Source organism: Vigna unguiculata, chromosome 10, assembly GCF_037176805.1.
Source record: "Vigna unguiculata cultivar grain cowpea cultivar isolate G323 ecotype 2 chromosome 10, ASM3717680v1, whole genome shotgun sequence".
NCBI lineage: Eukaryota > Viridiplantae > Streptophyta > Magnoliopsida > Fabales > Fabaceae > Vigna > Vigna unguiculata.
The window spans coordinates 48650594-48674797 of record NC_140801.1 but is presented as its reverse complement, the minus strand read 5'-3'; the positions used below and the strand labels follow the sequence as shown (position 1 = coordinate 48674797).

General features: G+C 31.4%; 2 protein-coding genes across 4 annotated transcripts; both read left to right on the top strand.

Annotated features, from left to right (window-relative positions):
* Positions 1-2102: 2102 nt before the first annotated feature.
* Positions 2103-6686, top strand: ADNT1 (adenine nucleotide transporter 1). The gene is made up of 8 exons (XM_028052431.2): positions 2103-2510; positions 3090-3138; positions 3777-3940; positions 4212-4249; positions 4718-4830; positions 5035-5148; positions 5264-5608; positions 6303-6686. The coding sequence occupies exons 1-8, from the start codon at positions 2350-2352 to the stop codon at positions 6384-6386; spliced, it is 1068 nt and encodes a 355-aa protein (XP_027908232.1). The 5' UTR covers positions 2103-2349; the 3' UTR covers positions 6387-6686.
* Positions 6687-10173: 3487 nt separating this feature from the next.
* On the top strand, positions 10174-16370 carry LOC114167007 (protein SUPPRESSOR OF PHYA-105 1-like). 3 transcript variants are annotated; one of them, XM_028051901.2, is made up of 9 exons: positions 10174-10302; positions 10751-11002; positions 11102-12176; positions 12570-12727; positions 12929-13754; positions 14133-14279; positions 14412-14729; positions 14941-15000; positions 15904-16370. In XM_028051901.2, the coding sequence occupies exons 2-9, from the start codon at positions 10809-10811 to the stop codon at positions 16096-16098; spliced, it is 2973 nt and encodes a 990-aa protein (XP_027907702.1). In that variant the 5' UTR covers positions 10174-10302; positions 10751-10808; the 3' UTR covers positions 16099-16370. The 3 variants fall into 3 exon arrangements, with proteins under 3 accessions (XP_027907702.1, XP_027907699.1, XP_027907700.1); XM_028051898.2 differs by having other exon boundaries at positions 10751-12176; XM_028051899.2 differs by lacking the exon at positions 10174-10302 and adding an exon at positions 10319-10399 and having other exon boundaries at positions 10751-12176.
* The last annotated feature ends 7834 nt before the right edge of the window (positions 16371-24204 follow it).

Here is a 24204-nt window from a genome sequence, read left to right as displayed (position 1 = left end):
AATTCATTCCAATAAATGAGTTCCTTCCAGATTTTGGATACGATTTTCTATTTTTCTTATTTAAGCTTTCATATACTGCTTAGGTGTTGTATTCAAGTAATTTTTTCTATAACCACATGAGATTTTCAATATTTTATTTTATGTTGATGATTATATTTTATATGTGAGCATGTGAGAGTGCATAAGAAAGAGGATGCTTTGAGGTTGTCATTAAGAACAATATACAAATTGACATTAATATATATATATATATATATATATATATATATATATATATATAAAAGGTATATTTTTGTGTAGTATTAATTTTATTTTAGATATATATTTAGTGCTTTTAGTATGAAAAACTTCAAACTCAAAAGACTCTGATTATGCTGTATACATTATGTATGTAGATTTTGTTTCCTTGATACATGAATGGTTTAATATCATAAATGTAATGACTCTAAAAAGAACTTTATTCTGTTATTTAATTGATACATAAGAGATCATTATCACTTTTAAATTATTTCATACATTTAAATAAATACACAAAAATTCTATTGATTATTAATTAAATATTGATCTAAGTAAACAAATTATCTATAATAATTTTAGAAAAAGATATTTTGTATTAAATTAAAACGTGTTGCTTAATTGAAATTTAATTATTGTCAAAATAAGAAGTTTGATGACATTGAATATAAAATGACATATTACATAAAAGATTTAAGACAATATTAATGCTGTTTTTTTAATTACACTCTTACTTTTTAGTTAATCCAAGAGAATATTAAAAATTAAATATTAAATATTCATTATGAATTAAATGTTTATTTACTTAAATTTTAAAATAATTTTCTATTATCATCTAAGCAAACATTAACTTATAAGTTAATTAATTAATTAATCATAATTCGTAATAGAAAATTTATAGTTTACTTCATAACTTTTATTTTATTATTATTATTATTATTATTATTATTGCTTTATTAGATTACAAACTTAATATTCCTTAGTCTTTTCAATTATTAACAACTATGGACAAATAAAAAATATAACAAAATTTATTTAAAGTTTTTCTATTTTGCTTTTTTCATTTCTCTATTACAATAAATATATTAATATAAAATTAGCTTAAAAAAGTGGAAACGACAGAAAAAAATCAACAATAAGGCATTGAACTTTAAAAATATAATTAAATAAAATAAATTTCTTAAAATATTATAGTTTAAGGGAAGTAGTATTATCTTTGTAACTCTTTACGCAAAAGCTTAAAAAACAAACAAGGTATTATTATTATTATTAGTAGCTTTTATACTGTGTTCATTGACCGCATCTTAACAATTATAAAGATAAGTTTTTCTATGAAAATTTATATTAAGTCAAAAAGACTAACTTATAATCAAAAGAATATGAACTATAATTTTTTTGTATTATTCTTTTTTCCATTTTTAACTCTCTTTTCCCTTAATTTTAGGATTACAAAGGACGTGAAACTCAAGCATATTTAATGTAGCTTTTAAATATTACATAAATGAAATATTAATATTATACATACTTACCATTAATGATGTTTATGATACCGTTTAAATATGAGGATACTTTTTTCTATTATTTTGATTTATGGTAAATTGTTATAAAAAATAAGTATGACTTATAATTATTATATAAAGCATAAATGGCTCAGAAATATATATAGTTTTAATAGTTTTGGATGAGTTGAGAGTGATGTTATGAATAATTTTTATGAGTTCGTTTTTCTAACATAAATATACATAACTTTTATTCTCGTAAAAAGAAATATTATTACACTATGGTAATAAAATTTTCCACCTGAAAAATTAAGAATAAATTCATATAAGAACCACTAGTATCCACAATTTCATTGCAAGAAGATGATATACAAATTAAGTTTAAGAAATTTGTTTATGTTTTCATAATAACATATTATCAACAATTGTTGAAATGTATTTAAAACTCATACTAAAAAAAACAATTTATTAAAAATAACATATTTTAATTTTTATTTGATAAAACTCATACACCTTGGAAAATAGGTTATAAAGAGTGATGTAATAGAACAAAAGGTGTTGATATATAGAACGGTGTCGTAACGACGCAACTCTTCCCCTGTTGTTGTGTTGTAGCAGTAGTTGTTGGCATTGGTTTGTGAGCTCACTCTCCTCTATTCGAAGCTCCCGCAGCCACCACAGCACTCACTCTTCGAGCGAGCGAGTAGTGATCGCTTCGCCGCAATAATCGCCGGAACAATTTGCCGTTTCCCTGCCGAGATCTCTCACTCTTCGACGATTCCGATACCTCGATTTTGTTCCGGTTAGGTTAGGTTATAGAATAGTTTTTTCATATATGGGTTCGGAGAATGTGAAGACTGGGGAATCCGCCGTCACCACCATCGTCAACCTCGCCGAGGAGGCCAAGCTCGCACGAGAAGGCGTAGTCAAGGCTCCCAACTACGCGCTCGCCAGCATCTGCAAGTCACTCGTCGCGGGAGGCGTCGCCGGAGGAGTGTTAGTTCCGTTTCTCATTTCCTATTTTATTTTTTTATTAACATTTTATTTATGAATAATATGTTATGAAACACATGCATGTATAAATGGTTGATTTGAAGGCTTTTGTGGCTTGGATCAACTGTGAAGGAGCCTTTAATATGTCTCGTTTGGGGGTTAATTTCGTGTGGATTTATTAATCTGACTTTTTGTGTTTGGTGAAGTGGATCGAGTGTACGATCTGTTGAATATAAAAGACGCTGTTTATTAATGGGCGTGGTTTTGGTTATATTTGCTTGGATTGGATCACTTGCGATTTGTGAAAATCACTCACAGTGTTGGGGTTTTGTAATAAAGTTTAGTTTGTTGTGCATGTGTGCCTTTTATCGTGGAAGTCACTGCAAAATCTTCGTTCCCTTGATTCTTCGAGTTTCATGCCAGTTTCGTTTTAATTTCTGTGAGCTGAAATATAGTTACAATTAAAAATGCCCCATAGCCTATTTTTCTGGGCAAATATTTCTTGACAATCGTTTGGAGAACTGTTTTGATGATATTTAAGATTTAAGATTTAACCGAACCAATTTTTTTGTGTCTGTGCAGGTCACGTACTGCAGTTGCTCCTCTGGAACGGTTGAAAATTTTGCTACAGGTTAGTTTATTTAGGTGTTTAGACTTACATGAACTTAGCTATTATGCCTGTTGAATTTATGTGGGGAGAGAGATTTAGAGGAAGGTATTACAGAATGTTTTGGAAAGAATTTAGAGAATGGGAATGCTTTATCATTCAAGAGAATATGCAGGACAGAAGTTCTGCTTATTAGCACATACACAGACTCGGACTCTGTTCTGTTGAACTTCTTCATTAGCATTCATAAGAAGAAAATAACAAGCAAAATAAATCAAACTTCTTTTATAGGTTGAAATCAACTTATTTACCAAAGCTATTGGCCTTGTTAAATAAGAGAGCCTTCTATAAAAGTTGAAGTACATAATTTGATTTTAACTAATGGGAGAAGTTTGATTCGTTTTACTTTTTTATTTTCTTCCCTTGTTGCTTATGAACATGTTTATCCGGGGAGGGCACAGTGGAGACTATTCCCTGTGATTATGTAATATAACATGAGATGCACGAACATAATATTTCCTCCGTACAACAATTGTCATTATTTTCAACTATTTATTCTTGCTTGCTTATACTGGGATCAAAAGTATACTGTATCCTGCCTGGCTTGTTTGCATACATCCTAGTTTCTACATATGACATGTCTCTGGGTTTGCCATATGCAGGTCCAAAACCCTCATAACATTAAGTACAATGGAACTATACAAGGCCTAAAATATATATGGAGAACTGAAGGTCTCCGTGGACTTTTCAAAGGGAATGGTACTAACTGTGCTCGAATTGTCCCTAACTCTGCTGTGAAGTTCTTCAGTTATGAGCAAGCTTCTAAGTATGTTTTTCTTCTATACAAAATATTGTGTGGATTGTTTTATTGATTTTTTTAGGTTTTCATTCCAAGGTACTATTATACCAAATACAATCATCTTATGGAAAATTTGCTTCTGCAGTTCTCTCTTAACATGTTCCTTTTCCTGCATGGCTTATTTAAATAGGGTCACTCCAGTGGCTAAAATTTTCTTTTTATTATTTCAGTGCATCCCACTTCATATTTTATAGACTTTGTCCCGTTTTTCTCTGACTATTCCTTCCTATTATGACAGAGGTATACTGTACATGTATCAGCAGCAAACTGGAAATGGTATGTTCATGTTTACAATTTTTTCTTGACATAATTTGTGTTATTTGGGATAATATTTTTTAAAATAGATCAAGGACAAGTATAAATTTGACTGAAATTGATGATTTGGATTATGAAGCTCTTCTTTCTGGAAATCTCTTCCTTTTTGGTTTATTATTCCTGTACTATATCCATATACTATGAGATTCCGCCCTTATATTAGTAACTCATGTAATTAGTTTTAGAGTTCAGACTTCCTCTGCTTAAATCATAATCTTGATGAAAATGTCTGGCCATTGAGGCAAAACTTAATTAGAATTATGAATCCCTTTTAATAACTTTGATTTAAAAAAAATATCTCCCCTCAATAACTCAACCACTTATTGCAATGCAGGTTGAAACAAGTTCTTGATCTTGTTTGAATTGACAAAACTTTTAGTATTAAAACCTGTTTAGTTATTTAATCATTTTCTCTTCTGCCTTCTGCAGAGGATGCTCAACTGACTCCTGTCTTACGTCTTGGAGCTGGAGCTTGTGCTGGAATAATTGCTATGTCTGCAACTTATCCAATGGACATGGTTCGTGGCCGGATTACTGTGCAGGTATTTTCTCCATTTTTATTTTTACATTTACCTAATGTTTGTTTTTCTTGTTGGAAGCTAAAATGGTGGCTGGAAGTGCAGAATACTGCATCTTCTAATAGTTGTAAAATTAAATGGAGAAAAAAAAATTATGTTATGTATATAGATGCTTTTTGTAGTCTTCATTACTTGTATAAACTCAGTAAGTTTGCCTTGTATTTGCAGACTGAGGCATCCCCATATCAGTACAGAGGAATGTTTCATGCTTTGTCTACTGTGCTTAGGGAAGAAGGTCCACGTGCTTTATATAAGGGCTGGCTTCCTTCAGTTATTGGAGTTGTGAGTAATATTTTCAAATTATCTTTTCTCTTTATAAAGATGATTATGTTTTTATGAAAATAATAAAGCCTTCTTCTTGGGTGCTTCTGATAGAATTAATATTCTTTTTCTCCAGATTCCTTATGTAGGTCTCAACTTTGCTGTGTATGAGTCTCTAAAAGATTGGTTAGTTAAATCTAACGCATTTGGTCTTGCTGATAATTCTGAGTTGAGTGTGACAACACGCCTGGCTTGTGGTGCTGCTGCTGGAACTGTTGGACAAACTGTTGCTTACCCTCTTGACGTTATTCGTAGAAGAATGCAGATGGTTGGTTGGAACCATGCTGCTTCTGTTCTAACTGGTGATGGAAGAGGCAAAGTGCCACTTGAATACACTGGAATGGTTGATGCATTCAGGAAAACTGTTCAGCATGAAGGATTCGGTGCATTATACAAGGGTCTTGTGCCCAACTCTGTAAAGGTCCGTCTCTTCATCTGATGCTTGTGATCTATTCTATAATGATTCTGTTGTAGAGTGTAGGCTTTTTTCTTGCCGGAAAAGGAAGGCTTGCATTTTCTACCATCACTTTAGAATCTAGAGTGATATTACGGTTCTGTCAAAAGAAAGGCTTCAAATTTGCAGGAAACCTTATCACATGGATTATTCGTGTAGGATTCCCTCAATCATAATCTGCTGTCATTAACCTCTGATAAGAGCTGTAAACATAATAAACAAACACCTACATTTCTACTCCCATTGCCTATGGTTGAGCTTTAACCAAATACTGAACTATTGATACTGTACAGTAGTTGGTCAGTTCCGGATTAACTTACAAAGATAACTGCAGGCATATGCACACTACCTAGATTTGTGGTATTGTTCATAAATCTTTGACAATGTGCATTAGTTTGAATATTTTGGGCTGCAGTTGAATTTCTTTTATTGTGTTCAAGAACCACGCAGAGAGTAGATAATTCCGCTTGTTTAGTTTTTTTTGTTCGGCAATTCCCTTTGTTTGGTGACATTACTGGATGTTCCTTTCATGCTTGGCGTTTAAATTTTTCTCATTTCCCTTTCACACAGTCTTGCAATGTCAAGTAAACTCACCCGAAAATTATTGTTTAGTGGCTTTGTTTTGTTTGTAGCATTCTTTAACTCGTACGGTGTTTTGCAGGTGGTCCCATCGATAGCAATCGCTTTTGTGACATACGAGATGGTGAAGGACATTTTAGGAGTTGAGATCAGAATATCTGACTGAAATTTGATAACCACATGAGATAAATCTGTTCAATTGGTGTGGTTTTTCTTTGAATTATTTTTCGTAGGCAAGGGGATACTGAGATGGTAACCTAAAGTTATTTTCTTTATTTTCCTCTCAAAGGATGAGTTTAGAAACTCTTAGAACTAGGATTCATAAATTTATTCCCTTGTTCTATTTGTTTTCGTTGTTCTATTTGTCCATAATAAGTGTTGTGGAAAAACAATGCAAGGACATAACTTCGTAGCTTTCTCCACTGGTTGAGAAAGCATTTTTCTTAGTGGATTTTGCATCAACTAATATTTTTCTGCCCCTCCTTACCCTCTCGCATTTACGTTTTGAATTGTGTTGCTCTCACACTTTATCCCTTGGTTTAGTTATTTCTTTTGGTAGAAGATATGGTTGGCGTTCGAAGTTTTGTAGAGATTGAACTTCACTACCCCACACGATAAACATTTTTGTATTTTTTTTTCTGAACGTATTCAAACATAAGTGAGTTTATCTCGTTCGTTTATAATAATTTTATTTATATTAAAAATTTTTAATATTAAAATAATTGATTTTTATTATTTTCAAACTATTATCATTTTAAAATTTTACAGAAAAGGTAATATTTAAATATACGAGAAGATATAAACATAGTTATGTTATGATACATGTTATTATATTTTGATTTTATTATTTTGTTATTATTTACTGCATATTATATAAATATTTCATATCCCATAGAGTAATTTAACTTAATGCTTATTATATATTTAAATAAGACTTAATCGTTGGAGTAATATACTTCTTTTATGAACAACTCAATACTTGAATGTAGAGTCCTACATATAGATTTATGAACAACTCAATACTTGAATGTAGAGTCATACATATAGATTTTTTTCTTTTTAGGTGACTCAAAGTTCAAATACTCAAATACAGAAACCTCTTTCCACCTCGAAGCAAAATTCCGATAAGAACAATTTTAGTTTCAATATCGTCTATATTTCTGTCTGTTTTCGTTTTCAAGTAATTTGTGTATTTTATTATTTACCAGAGAGGAATAATAATAAAATCATTAAGTTGTAATTTAATCTGTAAAATATTATTTTCTGTTCTACAGAACACGAGAGAGGTGTTTATTTGCATACCCCCAACACAAGCCACGATATATGCAACTCAAAGTAGATTTACCAAATTACTCTAATCCTTTTTAATATTTTAATACTAATACTAACATTCATTACAATTACTTGAATACTGCAACTTGCAACCGCTGACACTTAGAATCATGCATAGCGTCGTGTCATCTTAATAACCACCCAACATGTTTTTTCTAGAATTAATAATTTAATTTAAAAAATATTTAAATTATTTAATACAAAATATAACAACAATGATTTTCTCTTCATAAAAAACTGACATATTATATATATATATATATATATAATTTTTATTTGATTATAAATTATTGTATAAATTTATTAGTTTTTGAATAATCTTAAAAATCACGTTAATAATAATTTTTAATCAAATACTAGTATAAAATTCTGCGATCCTATTCGATCTGTTTGTTCTTAAATTGAGTTCAACTTAATATTATCTATGAATCTTAATTTATACCGAATAGAGTAACAAATTTGTAAGAAAAAATTAGTACGAATCAAAGTTCACATTAGATAAGAAAAACAAAATTAAATACTATTATTAAAATAAAATGTTCATAATTTTAGATAAAAATGACGTGAAATATGCATAACTAATACTATATATATATATATATATATATATATATTTTTGGCGAAACATAGTATTGACATTAGGAGTCATGGCTCCCTCAACACTTATTTTCTAATTTTTTATATATTTTTAAAAATATTTTATATATTATTATTTTATTTATATTAATTTAGTTAATTTTTTTTAAATTTAAAAATATGTTTTTTTCTTTATTTGGTTTTTCTTTTTTTCGTGTCTTTATCTCTTTCTCTTCTTTTATTTCCATTCCAATTTTCATCATCAATTTCTTATTATTTTTAAAATCAAATTGAACCAGGACAAAATTGAGGAGTTAAGAAACATTTTGGATTGAACAATTTTTTCTTTTGAATAAATTCATCTTTTACTCTCTTTTTTTTTCAAAGCAATATGTGCCATTTTTACGCTTTAGGCATATCTCTATTGGTTAGAGATCATAACATAAAATCATGCTTTAATTGTTCATCAAACTCTTCTTTATGTAGATAGAGCTATTTTAGTCGTGTAAGTGAAAGTGAAGAACAAGATTAAGAATCTCTAAGGTAACAAAATGTAACAATCTAGAAGTTATTATTTTTTTTAGAATATTGAGTCTCGGTTTTAAGATTTAGTTTAGGATATTCATAATTTAATATTTTTCTAAATAGATAAGAGGTGACAAATTTATATTAGAAAAATTATGGCAAAGAGTAAAATAATTGATTTTTTTTTTCAAGTGGACGGCTTGTGATGAAGATGAAAAAATACATCTATGTCACATAAATTTGAGAAACTTTATGAGAATCCAAAAATTGAAGAAAATGAAAAACAATCCTCTAAGGTTCCTAAAGTTATATATAATGAATTTTGAAATACTTTAGAACGTGATCCGAAAAGATAACTTTTGCTCTTTTTTTAATATATTGTTGTTGATGATAAACTTTATGCTACTTATTTATATATATATATATATATATATATATATATTATTGTCATATTTTTTGGATTCTATCGTTATGAGTGCTTGTTTTAAATAGAAAAAATAATGTGAGAAAATGAATTTTTTTTTTTAACTAGAAAAAATAATTTATATATAATAAATATAATTTGACACCCTTAAAATTTTTGTTGAAGTTCTGCCAATATATATATATATATATATATATATATATATATATATATATAAAATTACAATCTTTCAATAACTATAATCTCATATAAAAAATATGAAATATAACCCATCAAAATATTATATCACTTCTATTATTGCAAAACATGCTTAAGAAATAAGTCAAGTTTCTACAAATTATGAAAGGAAGTAAAATGAAAATAAAAATAAATTAGACTACTATATGATTATATTTTACACTATAGAACTACCTTAACTTTAAACTTATCTCATGTAAGTAAACACTACTAAAAAAATTCATATTTCATGTTTGTTTTGAAATTTTTTCGTAGAAAATATTAATAAATTTTGTTGTGAAAAAAAAAATACAAAAAATTGCTACCAATTTTCTTATAAAATATTTTGTGTAAAATATTTTTGACAATAAATCTTATAAGAAATACTTATAAATTTTATAAATTTATAGGAAATGATTACTTAAGAAGAAATTATTTACCTATTAAAATTTAAAATAAAAATAATAGGAAAAATTATTTTCTTGCAAATTTTTCTAATAAATTTATAAAAAAAAATCTCATATAATATAATAATTTCTAACAGTGAAAGTTTGAAATAGATGAAAATTCTAAACCAGTGAACTCTAGAGTAACGAAAAGACTATGCAATCTTTAATCACATAAGCGATGCTTTTTTAAAACAAAAACATTAGATTGTTGACGTAGTCGCTTGGACCACCTTAATAAAAATATATATATATAAAAAACCAATTGATAAAAAAAATATTAATTTATACTTCATTTAAACTTGTGTAGCTGGCGGCGGCAAGATGATATCGTGGCAGTACTTTTGGCCTCAGACGTGGACAGTCATATATGCTCCGAATCTAATTAATGAAAAAGAAAAAACTACTAAACGGTGTCCATAATAATTATAATAAATATCTAACCCAAAAACAACCTAAGTTTTTCTCTCAATTCAACTATTTATTGGTTTCATTGTACTTGTTTTGTCAGTTTTGTTAACCAAGATATTTCTTTTCTGAGAGGAACTCTTGTTAACTATGAGGTAACCATCTAAAGTCATTCTCTTTATCACTTCATTTTATCCATTGGTCTCTCATATCTCTTTCTCATGCTGCTGCTTACTCCATGTTCATTCATTGGTGTTTTTTTTTGTTCTTTCTTCACACAATCTCACACTCTCAATATTTCATGTTAGCTAAATGGTTAACTTTTTATGTTTTGTCATCTGACACAACAATTACATCTCTGCTTATAACGAATTGAACAGCTTCAGTACATGCATGCTTATGTCACCCTTTGGAAATTTTAGAACAAAAGCGAAAATTTGAATCCATTTGTATTTGTATAGCAATGGAGTCTTAAGTATTTTACTATAGTTGTGTCTAGGTTTTCAGTTGCGATCATTTTCATAGTTTCTCGTTCTAATTATGTTGAAGTTTGTTCTCTGAACTATTTCTTGTGATCTCACTGATCTAAATCTTCTGGTGCAGTTCTTTCAAATTAATGGAAGGAACTGCATTCGGGGTTGCATGAATTTTGCTAGAAGACATGACTGATGCAAATGGTGGGACCGGGGCTGGGACTGAGGAGCACAAGAGAAAAACTAATGAATCTTTTCTTAAGAATGGGGGTCAGCAAAACATGTCAAAATCACCTAGATTGTGCACACCTATTAAGAAGGAGTGGTCAGAGAGTTTGCCAAATGACAATGTGATTGGTAATCAGGACAATGGTGTGAATAGGTATGTAATTTCCTTAGCTGGATCTGGACTTCCTAGGACTAGTTTGTGTTCTGGTATAGATTCTGAACACATTGTTGAAAAGTTGTCTGTTGCTATTAGGAATTATAAGAACAAGAATCCAGAGTTAGTTACTCACCCACATAATTCAAGACAGACAAGGAATCAGTTGACTGTTGAGTCTAAGTATAATGACATAAATAGAGAAGTTGTTTCCGAGGTTGAAGAACAGATACCATTCAGATTAAGTAAGGTACTTAAGGGAAAGGATTTTGAAGTTTGGGACCTGAAGCCTTTGTCTGGTAAGAGTGTAAATCAGACTATAATCTCAAACAATGCACATCTTATTAGCAGTATAACTCAGAGTACTTCATCTGCATATAACTATCCTCAATTGATTGTAAAGCAAACAAGGAAGGGAAAGGAGGTTATTTGTGAAGATTTAGAAAAAAGCTTCAGCATTGTAGGAGCACACAAGAGCCTGCAGCATGAGAAACCTTTTGCAGCCACGTTTCAATCTGATACACTGAGGAGATCAAATGTTGATGATGATGATGATAATAAGCCTTTAGTGGAAGAAACTGTAGTGTCTGGTAGCAATGAAATAAACTTGAGAGAGTGGCTGAAATCTGAATGTCATAACATGAAGAAATTAGGAAAAATTCATATATTTAAGCAGGTATTGGAATTGGTTGATTCTGCACACTCCCAGGGACTTGTCTTGCTAGACTTTACACCATCTTGTTTCACTTTATTGTCTTCAAGTAAGATTAAGTACATTGGTTCATACGGCCAACAACGGTTAGGTAATGAAGTCATGACCTGCAATGTGACTAGGAAAAGGCCTCTGGAACAGAATACCTGTGCTTGCCAAAGTTCAAGTACAAAGCAGCAAAAACTGTTTGAAGAAACAGGATCTTTTAGGAAGTTGCATCAATGCTCCTCTACTCATGGCTTCAGGAGAATAGTGAATCAAACTGACTCTGACACAATCAAACCCTTGGAATCAAGGAGTAAAGATATTTCTAATTGTCAACATACTTTTACCATAGAAAATCAGTTTATGTCTGCTACCATTCCATTAGAAGAGAAGTGGTATTGTAGTCCAGAAATGCTGAATGATGGAGTCTGCACCTTGTCATCTAATATTTATAGCCTTGGAGTTCTTCTTTTTGAAGTAAGAAAATATTGTTTCACACATTGTTACCTTTCATAAAGCTTTATCATATATTACTTTTATTGATAGCAAGCTGAATGATAGCAAGCTAACCACAGAGCTTCAATATGCTCCATTATTTTTTTTTTTTCAGAATATGTTCATGAAAATGATGAGATTTTGGTTGCTGCAACCCAGCAAGAAATTAATTCCAAACAAAATATATGTTTGACATGCAGTACCAAACCTTTAGAATTGACATTGAAACATGAGTTATGAAGGATTGAACTTTCTGGATTAGAGTTAAATATGTTGATCATTTTAACTATTTAAGTTGCTATTAATCCTATTCAAAGATTAACTGTTTAAATATGTTAATCTTTTTAACATTTATGCGGATGGTATTATTCTCAGTTGCTGTGCAATGTTGAGTCAAGGGAGGCACATTCAACTGCGATGTTGGAGTTGTGTCATAGAATCTTACCACCTAAGTTTCTAGCAGAAAATCCAAAGGAAGCTGGCTTTTGTCTCTGGCTTCTGCATCCTGAACCATCCTCTCGTCCTAATGCTAGGTGATGAACATGCTCTCTTTCTTATGTTTGACAATATCTTTCTGCCTCAATTTGAATTTGTACAAGTTTCCTTACTCAAGAATGTATTCTGACAGTGCCATCTTCAATGGCTTCATGATGGATGATGATAGTTGTGAGATACTGATATTGAAGAAGCTTCTATTTATATTATAACTTTTTAATTCTTCTTTTGTACAACAGGATCATTTTAGAATCTGAGTTTATACGAGAATCAGAGGAATCAAGCTCTATAGATGATGTTGGAATATCTGACGATGAGGCTGAAACAGATAAACTACTACACTTTCTAACTTCACTCAAAGAAGAAAAGATGATACAGGCTTCCAAGTTAGAAGAACAGCTGAATTTGCTGAATGAAGATATTCAGGAGATAGAAAGAAGATATCCATTTGGTACAGATTCAGTATTTCCTTTGGCACAAATGAAAAATTCAGAAGTGAGTGAGAACAACAATTTTCATTTTCAAGATTCTTCTAGTTCAGACATGAGTAGATCCATTCAAAGGTCATTTGGTGATGAAGAAAGATTTATGGCTAACATAAGTCAGCTAGAGAATTCGTATTTTTCTTCAAGAATCCGAGTCCTGCCAAAAGATGCTTCATCTATTCCAAGCAATGATAAAAACCTGATGGAAAAGCATGCTGCTAATAAGGAGCCTAGAAGAATAAGTACTTCTGTTGGTTGTCTAGGATCCTTCTTTGAAGGTTTATGCAAGTTTGCTCGTTGCAGCAAGTTTGAAGAGCGTGGCAGATTAAGAAATAGAGATCTGCTTAGTTCTTCCAATGTAATGTGTGCTTTAAGTTTTGACCGTGATGAAGATTACATGGCAGCAGCAGGAGTTTCAAAGAAAATCAAGATTTTTGACCTCAATGCTATTTCAAGTGATTCTGTTGACATTCAATACCCATTGGTTGAGATGACAAATAAATCAAAGCTTAGCTGTGTGTGCTGGAACACCTACATCAAAAATCACCTGGCATCTACTGACTATGATGGTGTTGTTCAGGTGTGTATACCTTGCAATTTTGACGTGTTAAATGGCGTTTCAAGCTGGTGTTTCAATTGTTTATACTATGTTTCAGTTCAAATGCTAACCTACAACACATTCGTAAGAAAAAGTTGACGTCATTGGATTAGAAAGATTATATCCATTCATTTCTTACGTTTGAGGACCAAAATGTATAAATGTTTGGGATATGGACGAATTCTAATTTTGTGTCCAAGTTTAGAGACTAAAAATATATTAAACCCTTAAAGCATTGATGAAACCCAATTTTAGTGTTGTCCCTTTCATTCATACTAACCAAACTTCCATTGCCTTTGCATTTGACTGTTTCTTAGGTTTCATTGACATTAATAAAATAACTTGTATGGATGAATCCAGATGTGGGATGCAGACACTGGTCAGCCATTGTCTCAATACATGGAGCACCAAAAGAGAGCTTGGTCTGTTCATTTTTCTCTGTCAGACCCAAAAATGTTTGCTAGTGGAAGTGATGACTGCTCTGTCAAACTGTGGAATATCAGCGAGGCATGCTTTCTTTTATGCATTTAATAGTAACAATCAAAAGAATGATATGAAGAGAAACATAACTATGTGATAGAAAATATGCTATTGCTTCATACTGCATACTAATTGTCTGATATGCTGTTGTTTTTGCAGAAAAATTCTCTGGGAACCATCTGGAACCCTGCCAATATATGCTGTGTTCAGTTCTCTTCTTACTCAACAAATCTTTTATTTTTTGGATCAGCTGATTACAAGGTTTATGGTTATGATCTTCGTCACACTAGGATTCCGTGGTGCACATTAGCTGGTCATGGAAAAGCTGTTAGTTATGTAAAATTTTTAGACGCTGAAACAGTTGTCTCTGCTTCCACTGACAACTCTTTGAAGCTTTGGGACCTGAAGAAAACCAGCTCTTCTGGTTTGTCCTCTGATGCTTGTGTCTTAAACTATAAAGGTCATAGTAATGAAAAGGTTGGTTTCTTTGTTAAGAAGTCGACTTTAAGCCTAACTCAACTCCACAAAACTGGCTTGTAAAGTAAGTCAATGTCCCTTGATGGGTTTGCTGTTTCAGGCTTAAAGTCCACTTCTTAATACTCTCAACATATTTTTTCACACTTTTCTGTATTCTTTTATCTGTTCTTCTAATCTGTTTATATTTCATCATCATCTTCTTCTTCTGCAGAATTTTGTGGGATTATCTGTTTTGGACGAATACATTGCATGTGGTTCAGAATCTAATGAGGTATTCCTTTTCTTTTTTCCTAACCTTGACTTTGCAATATGGAATGGAATTATAGTCTAACTTCACCATTGGATGCTGATTGTTATGAAGCCTGCAAAATGTTTCACCATCTGCACTGTATGTGGGAAAAGAAATCAGTTATTGAATTTTCTTTTCTCTTTTGGGTTACTTTATGCTTATTTAGGAGCCTGATCATGGAATGAAATTGTGTATAGCCTAATGTTACTTAGAGTTGTTATTGCTTTCATCATATACGTATGTATGATTAGTTTTGCTTTTGTTCATTTATGAATTGTCTTACCGATCTTGAATAAAATCAAGCTTTGTTAAAACAGATCCCAATGCAGATTAAAATATTATGTGTTCTGAATCACCAAGCATAATTCTTTATACCATGTAAAGATGGTTGGTATATAGGTCAGGTATTTAATATAAGGGTTAAATATGTTTTTAGTCCTTAAACTTTGATATAAAATTGGAATTCGTCTCTATCTCAAGCTTTGATATAGTTTTGATATAATATGGTCTCCAAACTTTATAAATGAATAGATATAGTCATTCTAACCCAATTACGTTACATTTTGTTGACGTGTTAGACAATGTTTCATACTGACGTTTGAGGCATTTATACGGTTTGACACATTCTAGTTCAAATGTCAGTTTAGAATCTAATCTAACGCCTTAAAAAAACAATAATGTTGTTGGGTTAAATCAATTTAATGTGTAGAATTAGAGAATATGAGTATCATCCATTCTTACAATCAATACATGAGGTGAGGTCATTCTATTTACATCATGCTAATGATATTTGTGGGAGCTTTGCTTCTCTTAATTGAATTTTCCAGCAAAAGCATGATAACAAGATACAAATTCTAATTCATTTTAAACATTTGTTCCTTTCAGGTGTACTGTTATCACAAATCACTGCCTATGCCAATTGCTTCTCACAAATTTGAGTCAATTGATCCTATTTCTGGTCATCTAAATAGTGGTGATAATAGTGGACAGTTTGTTTCTAGTGTTTGCTGGAGAAAGAAATGTAACATGCTTGTTGCGGCCAACTCAGTTGGAATTGTGAAACTGTTGCAGATGGTCTGACAGAAAAGTGAAAATATTTGGAAAGCTTTCATTTTCTTGACTGCATAATTTGTTTAGTATTCTTCAGAATACTAAGTTTGTGTTTTATTTGAGATAAAATCTCAGGCTTCAATGACTAAAGGAGTATAAATTAGGTGAACAAGAAATGTATATAGCATGTACTACTAATGTAGGCTTTTGAACTGAAGCACTGGTGAAGCTGGAGCTTGCAACTTCTCTTTCAAATAACATTATCACATTATCACATGGCACTACAGGTTTTCTTTGATTCATTGCTTCTGTATATACCACACTTTCCAATGTAAATATATATACCGATTAACTTCCAAATCACTTTAAATTTATCAGAAAAAGTACATGCTATGCTCTGAATTGCAAAATCTCTCTGATGAGCATTAAAAGTATATCCTGTTGGCCTTTTAATTATTTTTTTAATATATTTAAAAATGTCAAAATTAGTAATAATCAGTATATTATAAAGATACACTAAAAAAATAATATTAAAAAATAAAAAGCTCAGGAGAGAATTCAAATTCTTAGCTTATGGTTCGATTAGGAATGTCACGCCTTTAAAAAGTGTACAAAAAGTTGCATGTTTTTTCTCATTGGTCGCTAATTCTATATGTCACTACTTTGTTATTATCACATGAAAAAGAGTATATCTCTTGAAGTGCAATCTTGGGTAGAACTGCTGAAACCTTTAATATTTTTTTAATAAATATGTGAATATGGCTTATGATCTGATAATAACAATTTTTTTTTAATATTTACTTTTAAAATAAGTTCTCATTAATCGTGGGTAGTAAAAAGCCTTAATCTCAAAGTCTCCACGAGATAAGTTATATTAAAATCAATTTTTAGGACCTTATTATGTTTCTACCTACAGAATTTAAACTCATTTCTTAGTTTAAGTGGAAACATAATGAGAAGAAGAATAAAGATGGAATTGGGAAGTGTAGATACAACTTATGGAAAAATTTATTTACATATTTTCTCATTTGTTTTTAATTTTATGAATTTTATTATCTAACTCTTTAAATTTATAAATATTTTACGTTTTCCCTGTATCAAATCAATAATAACTTGACGGGATCAATTTACGGATAAATTTATTGATCACTTGATGTAAAATCTACTTATAAAAAAATTGTAGAAAGAATATAACATATTAACTTCTTATACAAACTTTTGTAGATATTCATCTAAATTTTAAATTTAACTCAATCTTATTAAATTAATAAAATGTTGATAAAATTTATAGATAAATTTGTTTTATTTCACATCTTCAACAAATACTTCACATATCGAAATATATGAAATATATGTCTTAAGTTTGACCTTGAGACTGGAATTAATTTAGTATAATTATGATCTTATAAATTTATTAAACAACAAATTTCATTAAAATAAATTTTAAATAACCCTTATATTAACTTAAATATAAACTTTAAATATAATTGAACTCTAAATATTTGATCCGTAAAATAAGATTTATATCCGTTATAAATTTGTTTTATATTTTTGTCAAATGTAAAATTTTGGATAATATATAACTTCTTTCATTGTTTTTTTTTCTTGTTTTTTTTTTTTTCATTCTCACATAACTTCCTTTCCTTTTGTCAACTTATTGCTACTATATTTCTTCCTTCTCCTTCTTCAACATGAAGTCTAATACATAACAAACAGATCACACGTTTTTCCTCATTTTTTTTACAGTCAAAACTTTGGAAACATTTTTCAAACTTTGGACCCACCACTTTTAACCTTTACTTTGATCTAATTAAAAAATATCAACAATTGTGGACAGAAACAATACACGAAGCTAAGCAATTTTTCTGCTTAAATACTAAGCAATATCTACACATTGTAAGGAAAAGTGCACACCTACATACAAAAAATGCCATTTTGAATAAATATGGAAGAGAGTCACATTTAAAATATTTTAAAGCATGAAATGTCTTACAAAATTAATATACGCGTTAATAGAAAAAAAATGTATTGATAGTTTATTTTGGAGTGAAATTTTTTACAATATTATTATATAATCAAAAAGATATTTTCTTTAAAGATAAATTAAATAAAATTATTTGTGATACCTCTAGTAACATTTTGTTTTATAATGATAATATTATTTGAGATTCTTCTAATTATGACATTCAATATATGAAATTTATTAAAATTATTGAATGATATATTAATGTAAATTGAATTTTGATTTTAGAAATACAAAATCAACTAATGGTTATGTTTTTACATTGGATGAAGTATTATGAAAATATCCTAAACACACTGTTGTTTCATGATCTATAATGGAAGAAGAGATTATTCATATATATATATATATATATATATATATATATATATATATATGTTATTGTTGAGACTTTTTTTTTACAATTTTCTATATGATTTACCATTATTAAATAAGCATATACTTTCTATTACAATGTATTGTAACACTCATGTTGTTATATCTAAAGTCTCTAGCAAAAATTTCAATGAAGAAAAAGGCATGTAAGACCGAGACACAAGTCTATTAGAAAAATAATTATTCATGATTTTCTTTTGACTTTGTCGGGTCAAAAAGAAATGTGAATCTGCTTACCAAAGTAGTGATGCATCAACAAGTACTTGAGTCATCGAGGGAATGAGACTTATGATGTGTTCACTTGGGGGAGAGTAATTGAGAGAGAGTGAGTAGATAGATTTGAGTTTATTTAAGAGTAAATTTTTTGTTATTTTTCTTTTAAGGGATTTAGAAGTGATGGTGAGTAAATTTAAAAGTAATTTTTGTGAAAGTTTATGAAAAATTTGATTGATATGATAGATTAAAAAAATATGTTTTAATAAAAGTAATAATGAGATTACCATTTTTCTCTTAGTTTAATAAGTATTATAAATTGATCTTTGTGTGAGTAAATCTATTTTCATAATTTTTTTAAACACTACAAATGAAAATAAATTAAAAAAAATTTATGTGCAAAAGAAAATAATAAAAAATTGTTAGGAACCAAGCAGCCATGGAAAGTAGGATCGAATCTGCACTATGTGGATCCAATCCTCAAAATCGCGTATCTGATCCATCCCAATGGGATCGAATCTCAAGACCCCATATCCGATCCATGCACGTGAAAGAGGAGAGGATAAACTTGTAATAGCACAATTCAATCCTAGCAATCAGCTCATAATGGGGGAATTAATAATCTTTTGGATCCCTGTAATCATCGTTATGCCATCCACAGAAAATCTGATAAACAAACATCATATTAACCTTAATTTCCATCTTTGCAAATACACTCTCCTTAAAGCAAACACAACACAGGTTGTGTTCTTTTGGGATGAATGGTTTGAAAGAGAGGAAGAGATTGGAAGGATTAGAAGGTGAAGTTGGTGTTGTTTATTTTAAAGGATTTGAAGGTGATTTTCGAGTGGATTAGAGAGTGAAGTGTGTGAAAATTTTTGACTAAATTGACTCGTGTGACATATTAAAAACAACTTTTAAGAAATAAAAAAGTTAGATTACCAAAATGTCTCTATTGTTAAAAGTAATATAAACTAATATATAAATTATTGAGAATTATTTTTAAAAATTTTATTGAATGATTGAAATTATAAAAAATGAATAATACAATATATTTGGTGTGAAAATAAATTTAATATGTAAGGTGGAAAATAATTTATTTATATGAAGATTTTATTTTATTTTAATAATAATTTTAGAAGTAATAAATTTTTATTATAACTATAACAAATTTTTATTTGTGTTATTAATTTTATTATGTTGTTTTCATAATAAGGACAAATGAATAAATCACGTGTAGGAAAATTCAAATATGAAGGGGTAATTTCGTAAGTTGCAGTGCATCACCCTCTAATCTCACCATGCATAGGAAGATTACATTTGGAATGAACCCTTCGATCATTGCTCGACATCACCCTTTATCACTCCCAAAGGAATAAGGTGATCACATTGTTAAGACTTTGGCAAGTGTACCAAGTCGTGCAAGTAGTAACATTTTTCCGGTAAGACCGGGATATCGTTTCCCAAGAGACTCGTGTATACTAATTAATTGCGTAATTAGTCACTAATTTAAACTAACGAATAAATCCATATTTTGAGTTTTAATGTATGAAATTAAACTTTGCATAAATAATTAAAATTGAACTTTGGAAGTTAAAAGCACTTAGTGAGTGGAAAAGATTAGAAATGATATGACTTGATATTGTCGGGGTTAGAATTCACCAACTATGGTCTCATGCAACTACAATTTAACATTCTCTTCATTAATATGCTAATGCCAACCCACAATATTACTCAAACCCTAATTCCTTAATAGATTGAGCCTAAATTTCCTTATTAAAAGTCAATTCCTTGAACTCTTAATAAGCAAATTTGCTTTATGCACAAGGGCTTAAGACAACCAATGGGTCAAGCCCCATTCCTAGGTACAAGCTCCATTGAGTTCTCTTATTCCAAATCTAGGTTTCAAAAGATATTTTCACACCCCATGAACCAAAAATCATGCAAGAGATGGCTAAATCAATGCAAGCTTTAAGTGAAGAAATAAGAAGACTAGCAATTAATGAAAGAGTCATATATATAATCAAAACATTTGCATTTACACAAGAGTTTCGTGGTTACATCTAACCCCAACAAAAATGGGTTTAGCTCTCCATTGTCATGGAGAGCTCAAGCTTAAAAATGGAAGAGATGGAAGAGAAAGAGATACAAAGAGGAAGATGGAGCTATTCCCACAAGCCCTAGCACTCCTCGAAGCTCTCCAAATGTGTTCTTCGTGCCTCCAAAATGCCAAAGATCCTTTTCCCCTCACGAAAACAGAAGAAAAGGAGCCAACTTGCCACATCAGCGAACAATGGCGCCTGGCGGCAGGGTCTCACCGCCAGGCGGTATCGGGCAAACAGGGGGCAAAACTGGTAGCTAACGCCCGGCGGTGTCCAATTACCGCCAGGCGGTTTGTAACAGGGGCGCCTGGCTGGCGCTTGGTTGGCGCTTGACTGGCGGTCTGTTCCGCCTAGCGCTTGCTTCGTGTCGCCAGGCGCTTCCTGTTGACATTTTTCTTCTTCTCCTTGCTATTCCGGGTCACTCATTAATCTGGATTTTTGGACAAAGCTTCCCATCTACAAAAAGGACACAAAAAAATGGGAATTAATGGTATATTTAGATAAATGTAACCCAAAATGTATTTATTTACAAAAGTAAGGTAAAATTGAGGATTAAGTAGGTTAAAAGCTTTGGAAGAGATGATTTTGCTAATGAAATATAGCTTGGATAATGGTAAAAATTAACATTATCAACTCCCCCAAACTTAAAACCTTGCTTGTCCTCAAGCAAAAAGGTAACTTGGCCTAGATGAACAACACAATTGCAATGATCTAGTAAATCAAGAAAACATATGTCAATTGTGCTTGCTCTTATTTGAAAGATTGTGTAGCACATGTGTTTCATTAGCAAGGCAAACTAAAGCTATGGTGTTCACAAAACAAAAATATCACAAGTGCATGCAAGAGTTTATAAGGGATCAACAATCATGGCAAAATGTTTCCTTGATCAATGGGAGCCACTTCTCACAAGAACAAGTGTTTCACTCAAGCCCACTAGTGTATAGATATAAACAACATTCTCTCTACCATCACAATGTCACACAATTTAACTTTGCTTTTTGTTCAAAATGGCTAAAACTTTCACAAGCATGCTATCATCACAAGGTCTTTTATGGCTTGTATCGTGGCTAGGCTAAGAAGGAAATTTGGTTTTTCAGGATAACAAAAGTACCTTGAGCTAAGAGAGCAACTAATCAAATCATGAAAGTATTTTTCTCCCTTCTCTATTGAACCAATGAAACCAATTCCCAACTTGCTTGCACCAATTTTCTTTTCTTTTCTTTTCTTTTTTTTTTTTTTGAATTGAACCAAAAACTTTACAAATTTTCCCATACTCCCTTGTATTAGCAATAATTCCCCCAAACTTGAACCATACTCATGACTAACAATCATTTGCTCTCTCAAGCTCAAAGTAAGGTAGTCAAAATCTTCACTATGCTCAAGGTTCAAGGAATGGCACATATTATCTTTAAAGCTTAAAGAAGACTCAAAGGATTTGCACAAGAAATCAACTTAAAAAGGATTGGCTCAATTATGTAACAAGAAAAAGAAAGATGGCCTTGATCACCTGTAGCATGCAAGTAAATGAATAACAATTGAACTCAAGCAAAGTCAATTATGAGTCCACAATGATAGCATTCACACAAATTAACTCTGGGGCACAACCTCTCACAGGGTATTTGGGTTCCACAATTGTCAACATATGCCGAAATCATTGATCACAATTAAACTCAAGCATCACTATATCAAAATGAGAACAACCACAAGTTCATGCTCACAAGCCAATTCAACATCATTTCATAACAAGCACAAAAGATGATTATGAAAAGTAGTAATTCAATGCAAAAGATTAGTTCACCACAACCAAGTTACAAAGTTCTACACTATGCTAAAAAGTTCAAAACTATCAAAAGAAAGTTAAGACTGAAAACTAAAAGCATAAAATAAATCAGGACTATCAACAAAACAAGTCCTGCAAAAAGTGAATCACTCTCTCCAAGTGCTCAGGCGTCATCCTCGCCCTCTTCGTCTAGATCCTCCTCCTCATCCTCTGCAGCAGTTGAGGCTCCACCTCCTCTAGTAGTAGTGGCCTGGGCCCCAGGCCAAGCAACAGTGGCAGCAAATTCCTCAGCTGATGGGGTGTGCAACTCAGGAATAGTTAGGGAGATGCCCCTAAGCATGTCAGCATTGGCCATCTCCATTCGGTATAAGGCCTGCATCTGGGGTTCTAGGAGCTGAAGGTGATCGAGCTTGGCCTCCAAAGCCTGCAACCGTATGTCAATGGTGGGAGTTGCCTCGGGCTCGGGCTCTGGCTCAGCCTCTGGCTGTGGCTGATGGCGCCTCTTGGGTCTGGGAGCAACTGAGCAAAACCTCTGAAAATATGAAAAGTCTAGGTCCTGCGTTGCTTTCTCCAACGGGGGTACAGAAATGTCCACCCCTGCCAGGCTGCAAAGATGGGTGATGAGAGAGGGATGCCAAGAGCGGCCTTGCCAACGGCGTTAGCACACCGGTGGATTTCATTGGCAATGAATTGCCCTACATCCATCACCCGACCTGTCAGGATGGTGTATAAAATGGTGGCGCGTCCCTCCGTAAGATCAGACACATGGGAGCACGGGGAGATGTTGGCGTGTACAAATGCTGACCAGAAGCGGGCCAAAGGGTGAAGGGAACCTCTCTGAATCGTACCCCTGTGAAATCCTTCACCCGCCAAGCAGAGTGCTTGGATCAGCTCTCCAGGCGCCACGCCCTCATCATCTAACATTGAAAACTGACACTCCACATCATCAACCAGTTGGGTGCCCAAAAACTCATTGATCGTGTCAACATCAAAGGGCACCATTTTCCCCCGCATATAACTGAGAAAGGTGGGAGTTACTGAGGTGGAGAAATTTATTTATATGTTTTATAATATTGTTTTAAATGTTATGAAATTCGTTATCTAAATTTTTAAATTTATAAGTATTTTACCTCTCTACTTTATCAAACTACTAATAATTTGATGTGATCAATTAATAGGTAAATTTATTGATCAATTGATGTACACTCTACTTATAAAAAAACTCTAGAGTGAATATCACATTTTAGTTTCCTTTATACAAGTTTTGTCGATATATTTTAAAAAAGTAAATTTTAAGTTTAACAAACCTTATAAAATCAATAAAAAGACGTTTACATCCACTTAAGTATTATAAATTTACATCCTTGTAAGAATATCTTCTGCTACATTTTCTTCCTTTTCCTTCTTCACCCGTTACAAACACATCCTTTCCCATTTTCTTTTTTTTCACAGTCATATAAGTAACATTTTTCAGAGTTAAAAAAGCATAATTATAATTGGACCCACCACTTTTAACCTTCACTTTGGCTTGATTAAAAAATGATCAGCAATTGTGTGGACAGAAACAACACACGAAGCTAAACAATTTTTCTACTTAAATACTAAGCAATATCTACACATGGCAAAAAATAGTGCAACCTACA

What these genes read in the sequence shown, in the direction of transcription:
- ADNT1 (XM_028052431.2), top strand. Translation starts at nt 2,350, where the DNA reads ATGGGTTCGGAGAATGTGAAGACTGGGGAATCCGCCGTCACCACCATC. An exon ending in GGAGGCGTCGCCGGAGGAGT is followed by an intron (nt 2,511 to 3,089) that starts GTTAGTTCCGTT and finishes GTGTCTGTGCAG; the next exon opens with GTCACGTACTGCAGTTGCTC. An exon ending in GGTTGAAAATTTTGCTACAG is followed by an intron (nt 3,139 to 3,776) that starts GTTAGTTTATTT and finishes TGCCATATGCAG; the next exon opens with GTCCAAAACCCTCATAACAT.
- LOC114167007 (XM_028051898.2), top strand. Translation starts at nt 10,809, where the DNA reads ATGACTGATGCAAATGGTGGGACCGGGGCTGGGACTGAGGAGCACAAG. An exon ending in AACTGTGGAATATCAGCGAG is followed by an intron (nt 14,280 to 14,411) that starts GCATGCTTTCTT and finishes TTGTTTTTGCAG; the next exon opens with AAAAATTCTCTGGGAACCAT. An exon ending in GTGGTTCAGAATCTAATGAG is followed by an intron (nt 15,001 to 15,903) that starts GTATTCCTTTTC and finishes TGTTCCTTTCAG; the next exon opens with GTGTACTGTTATCACAAATC.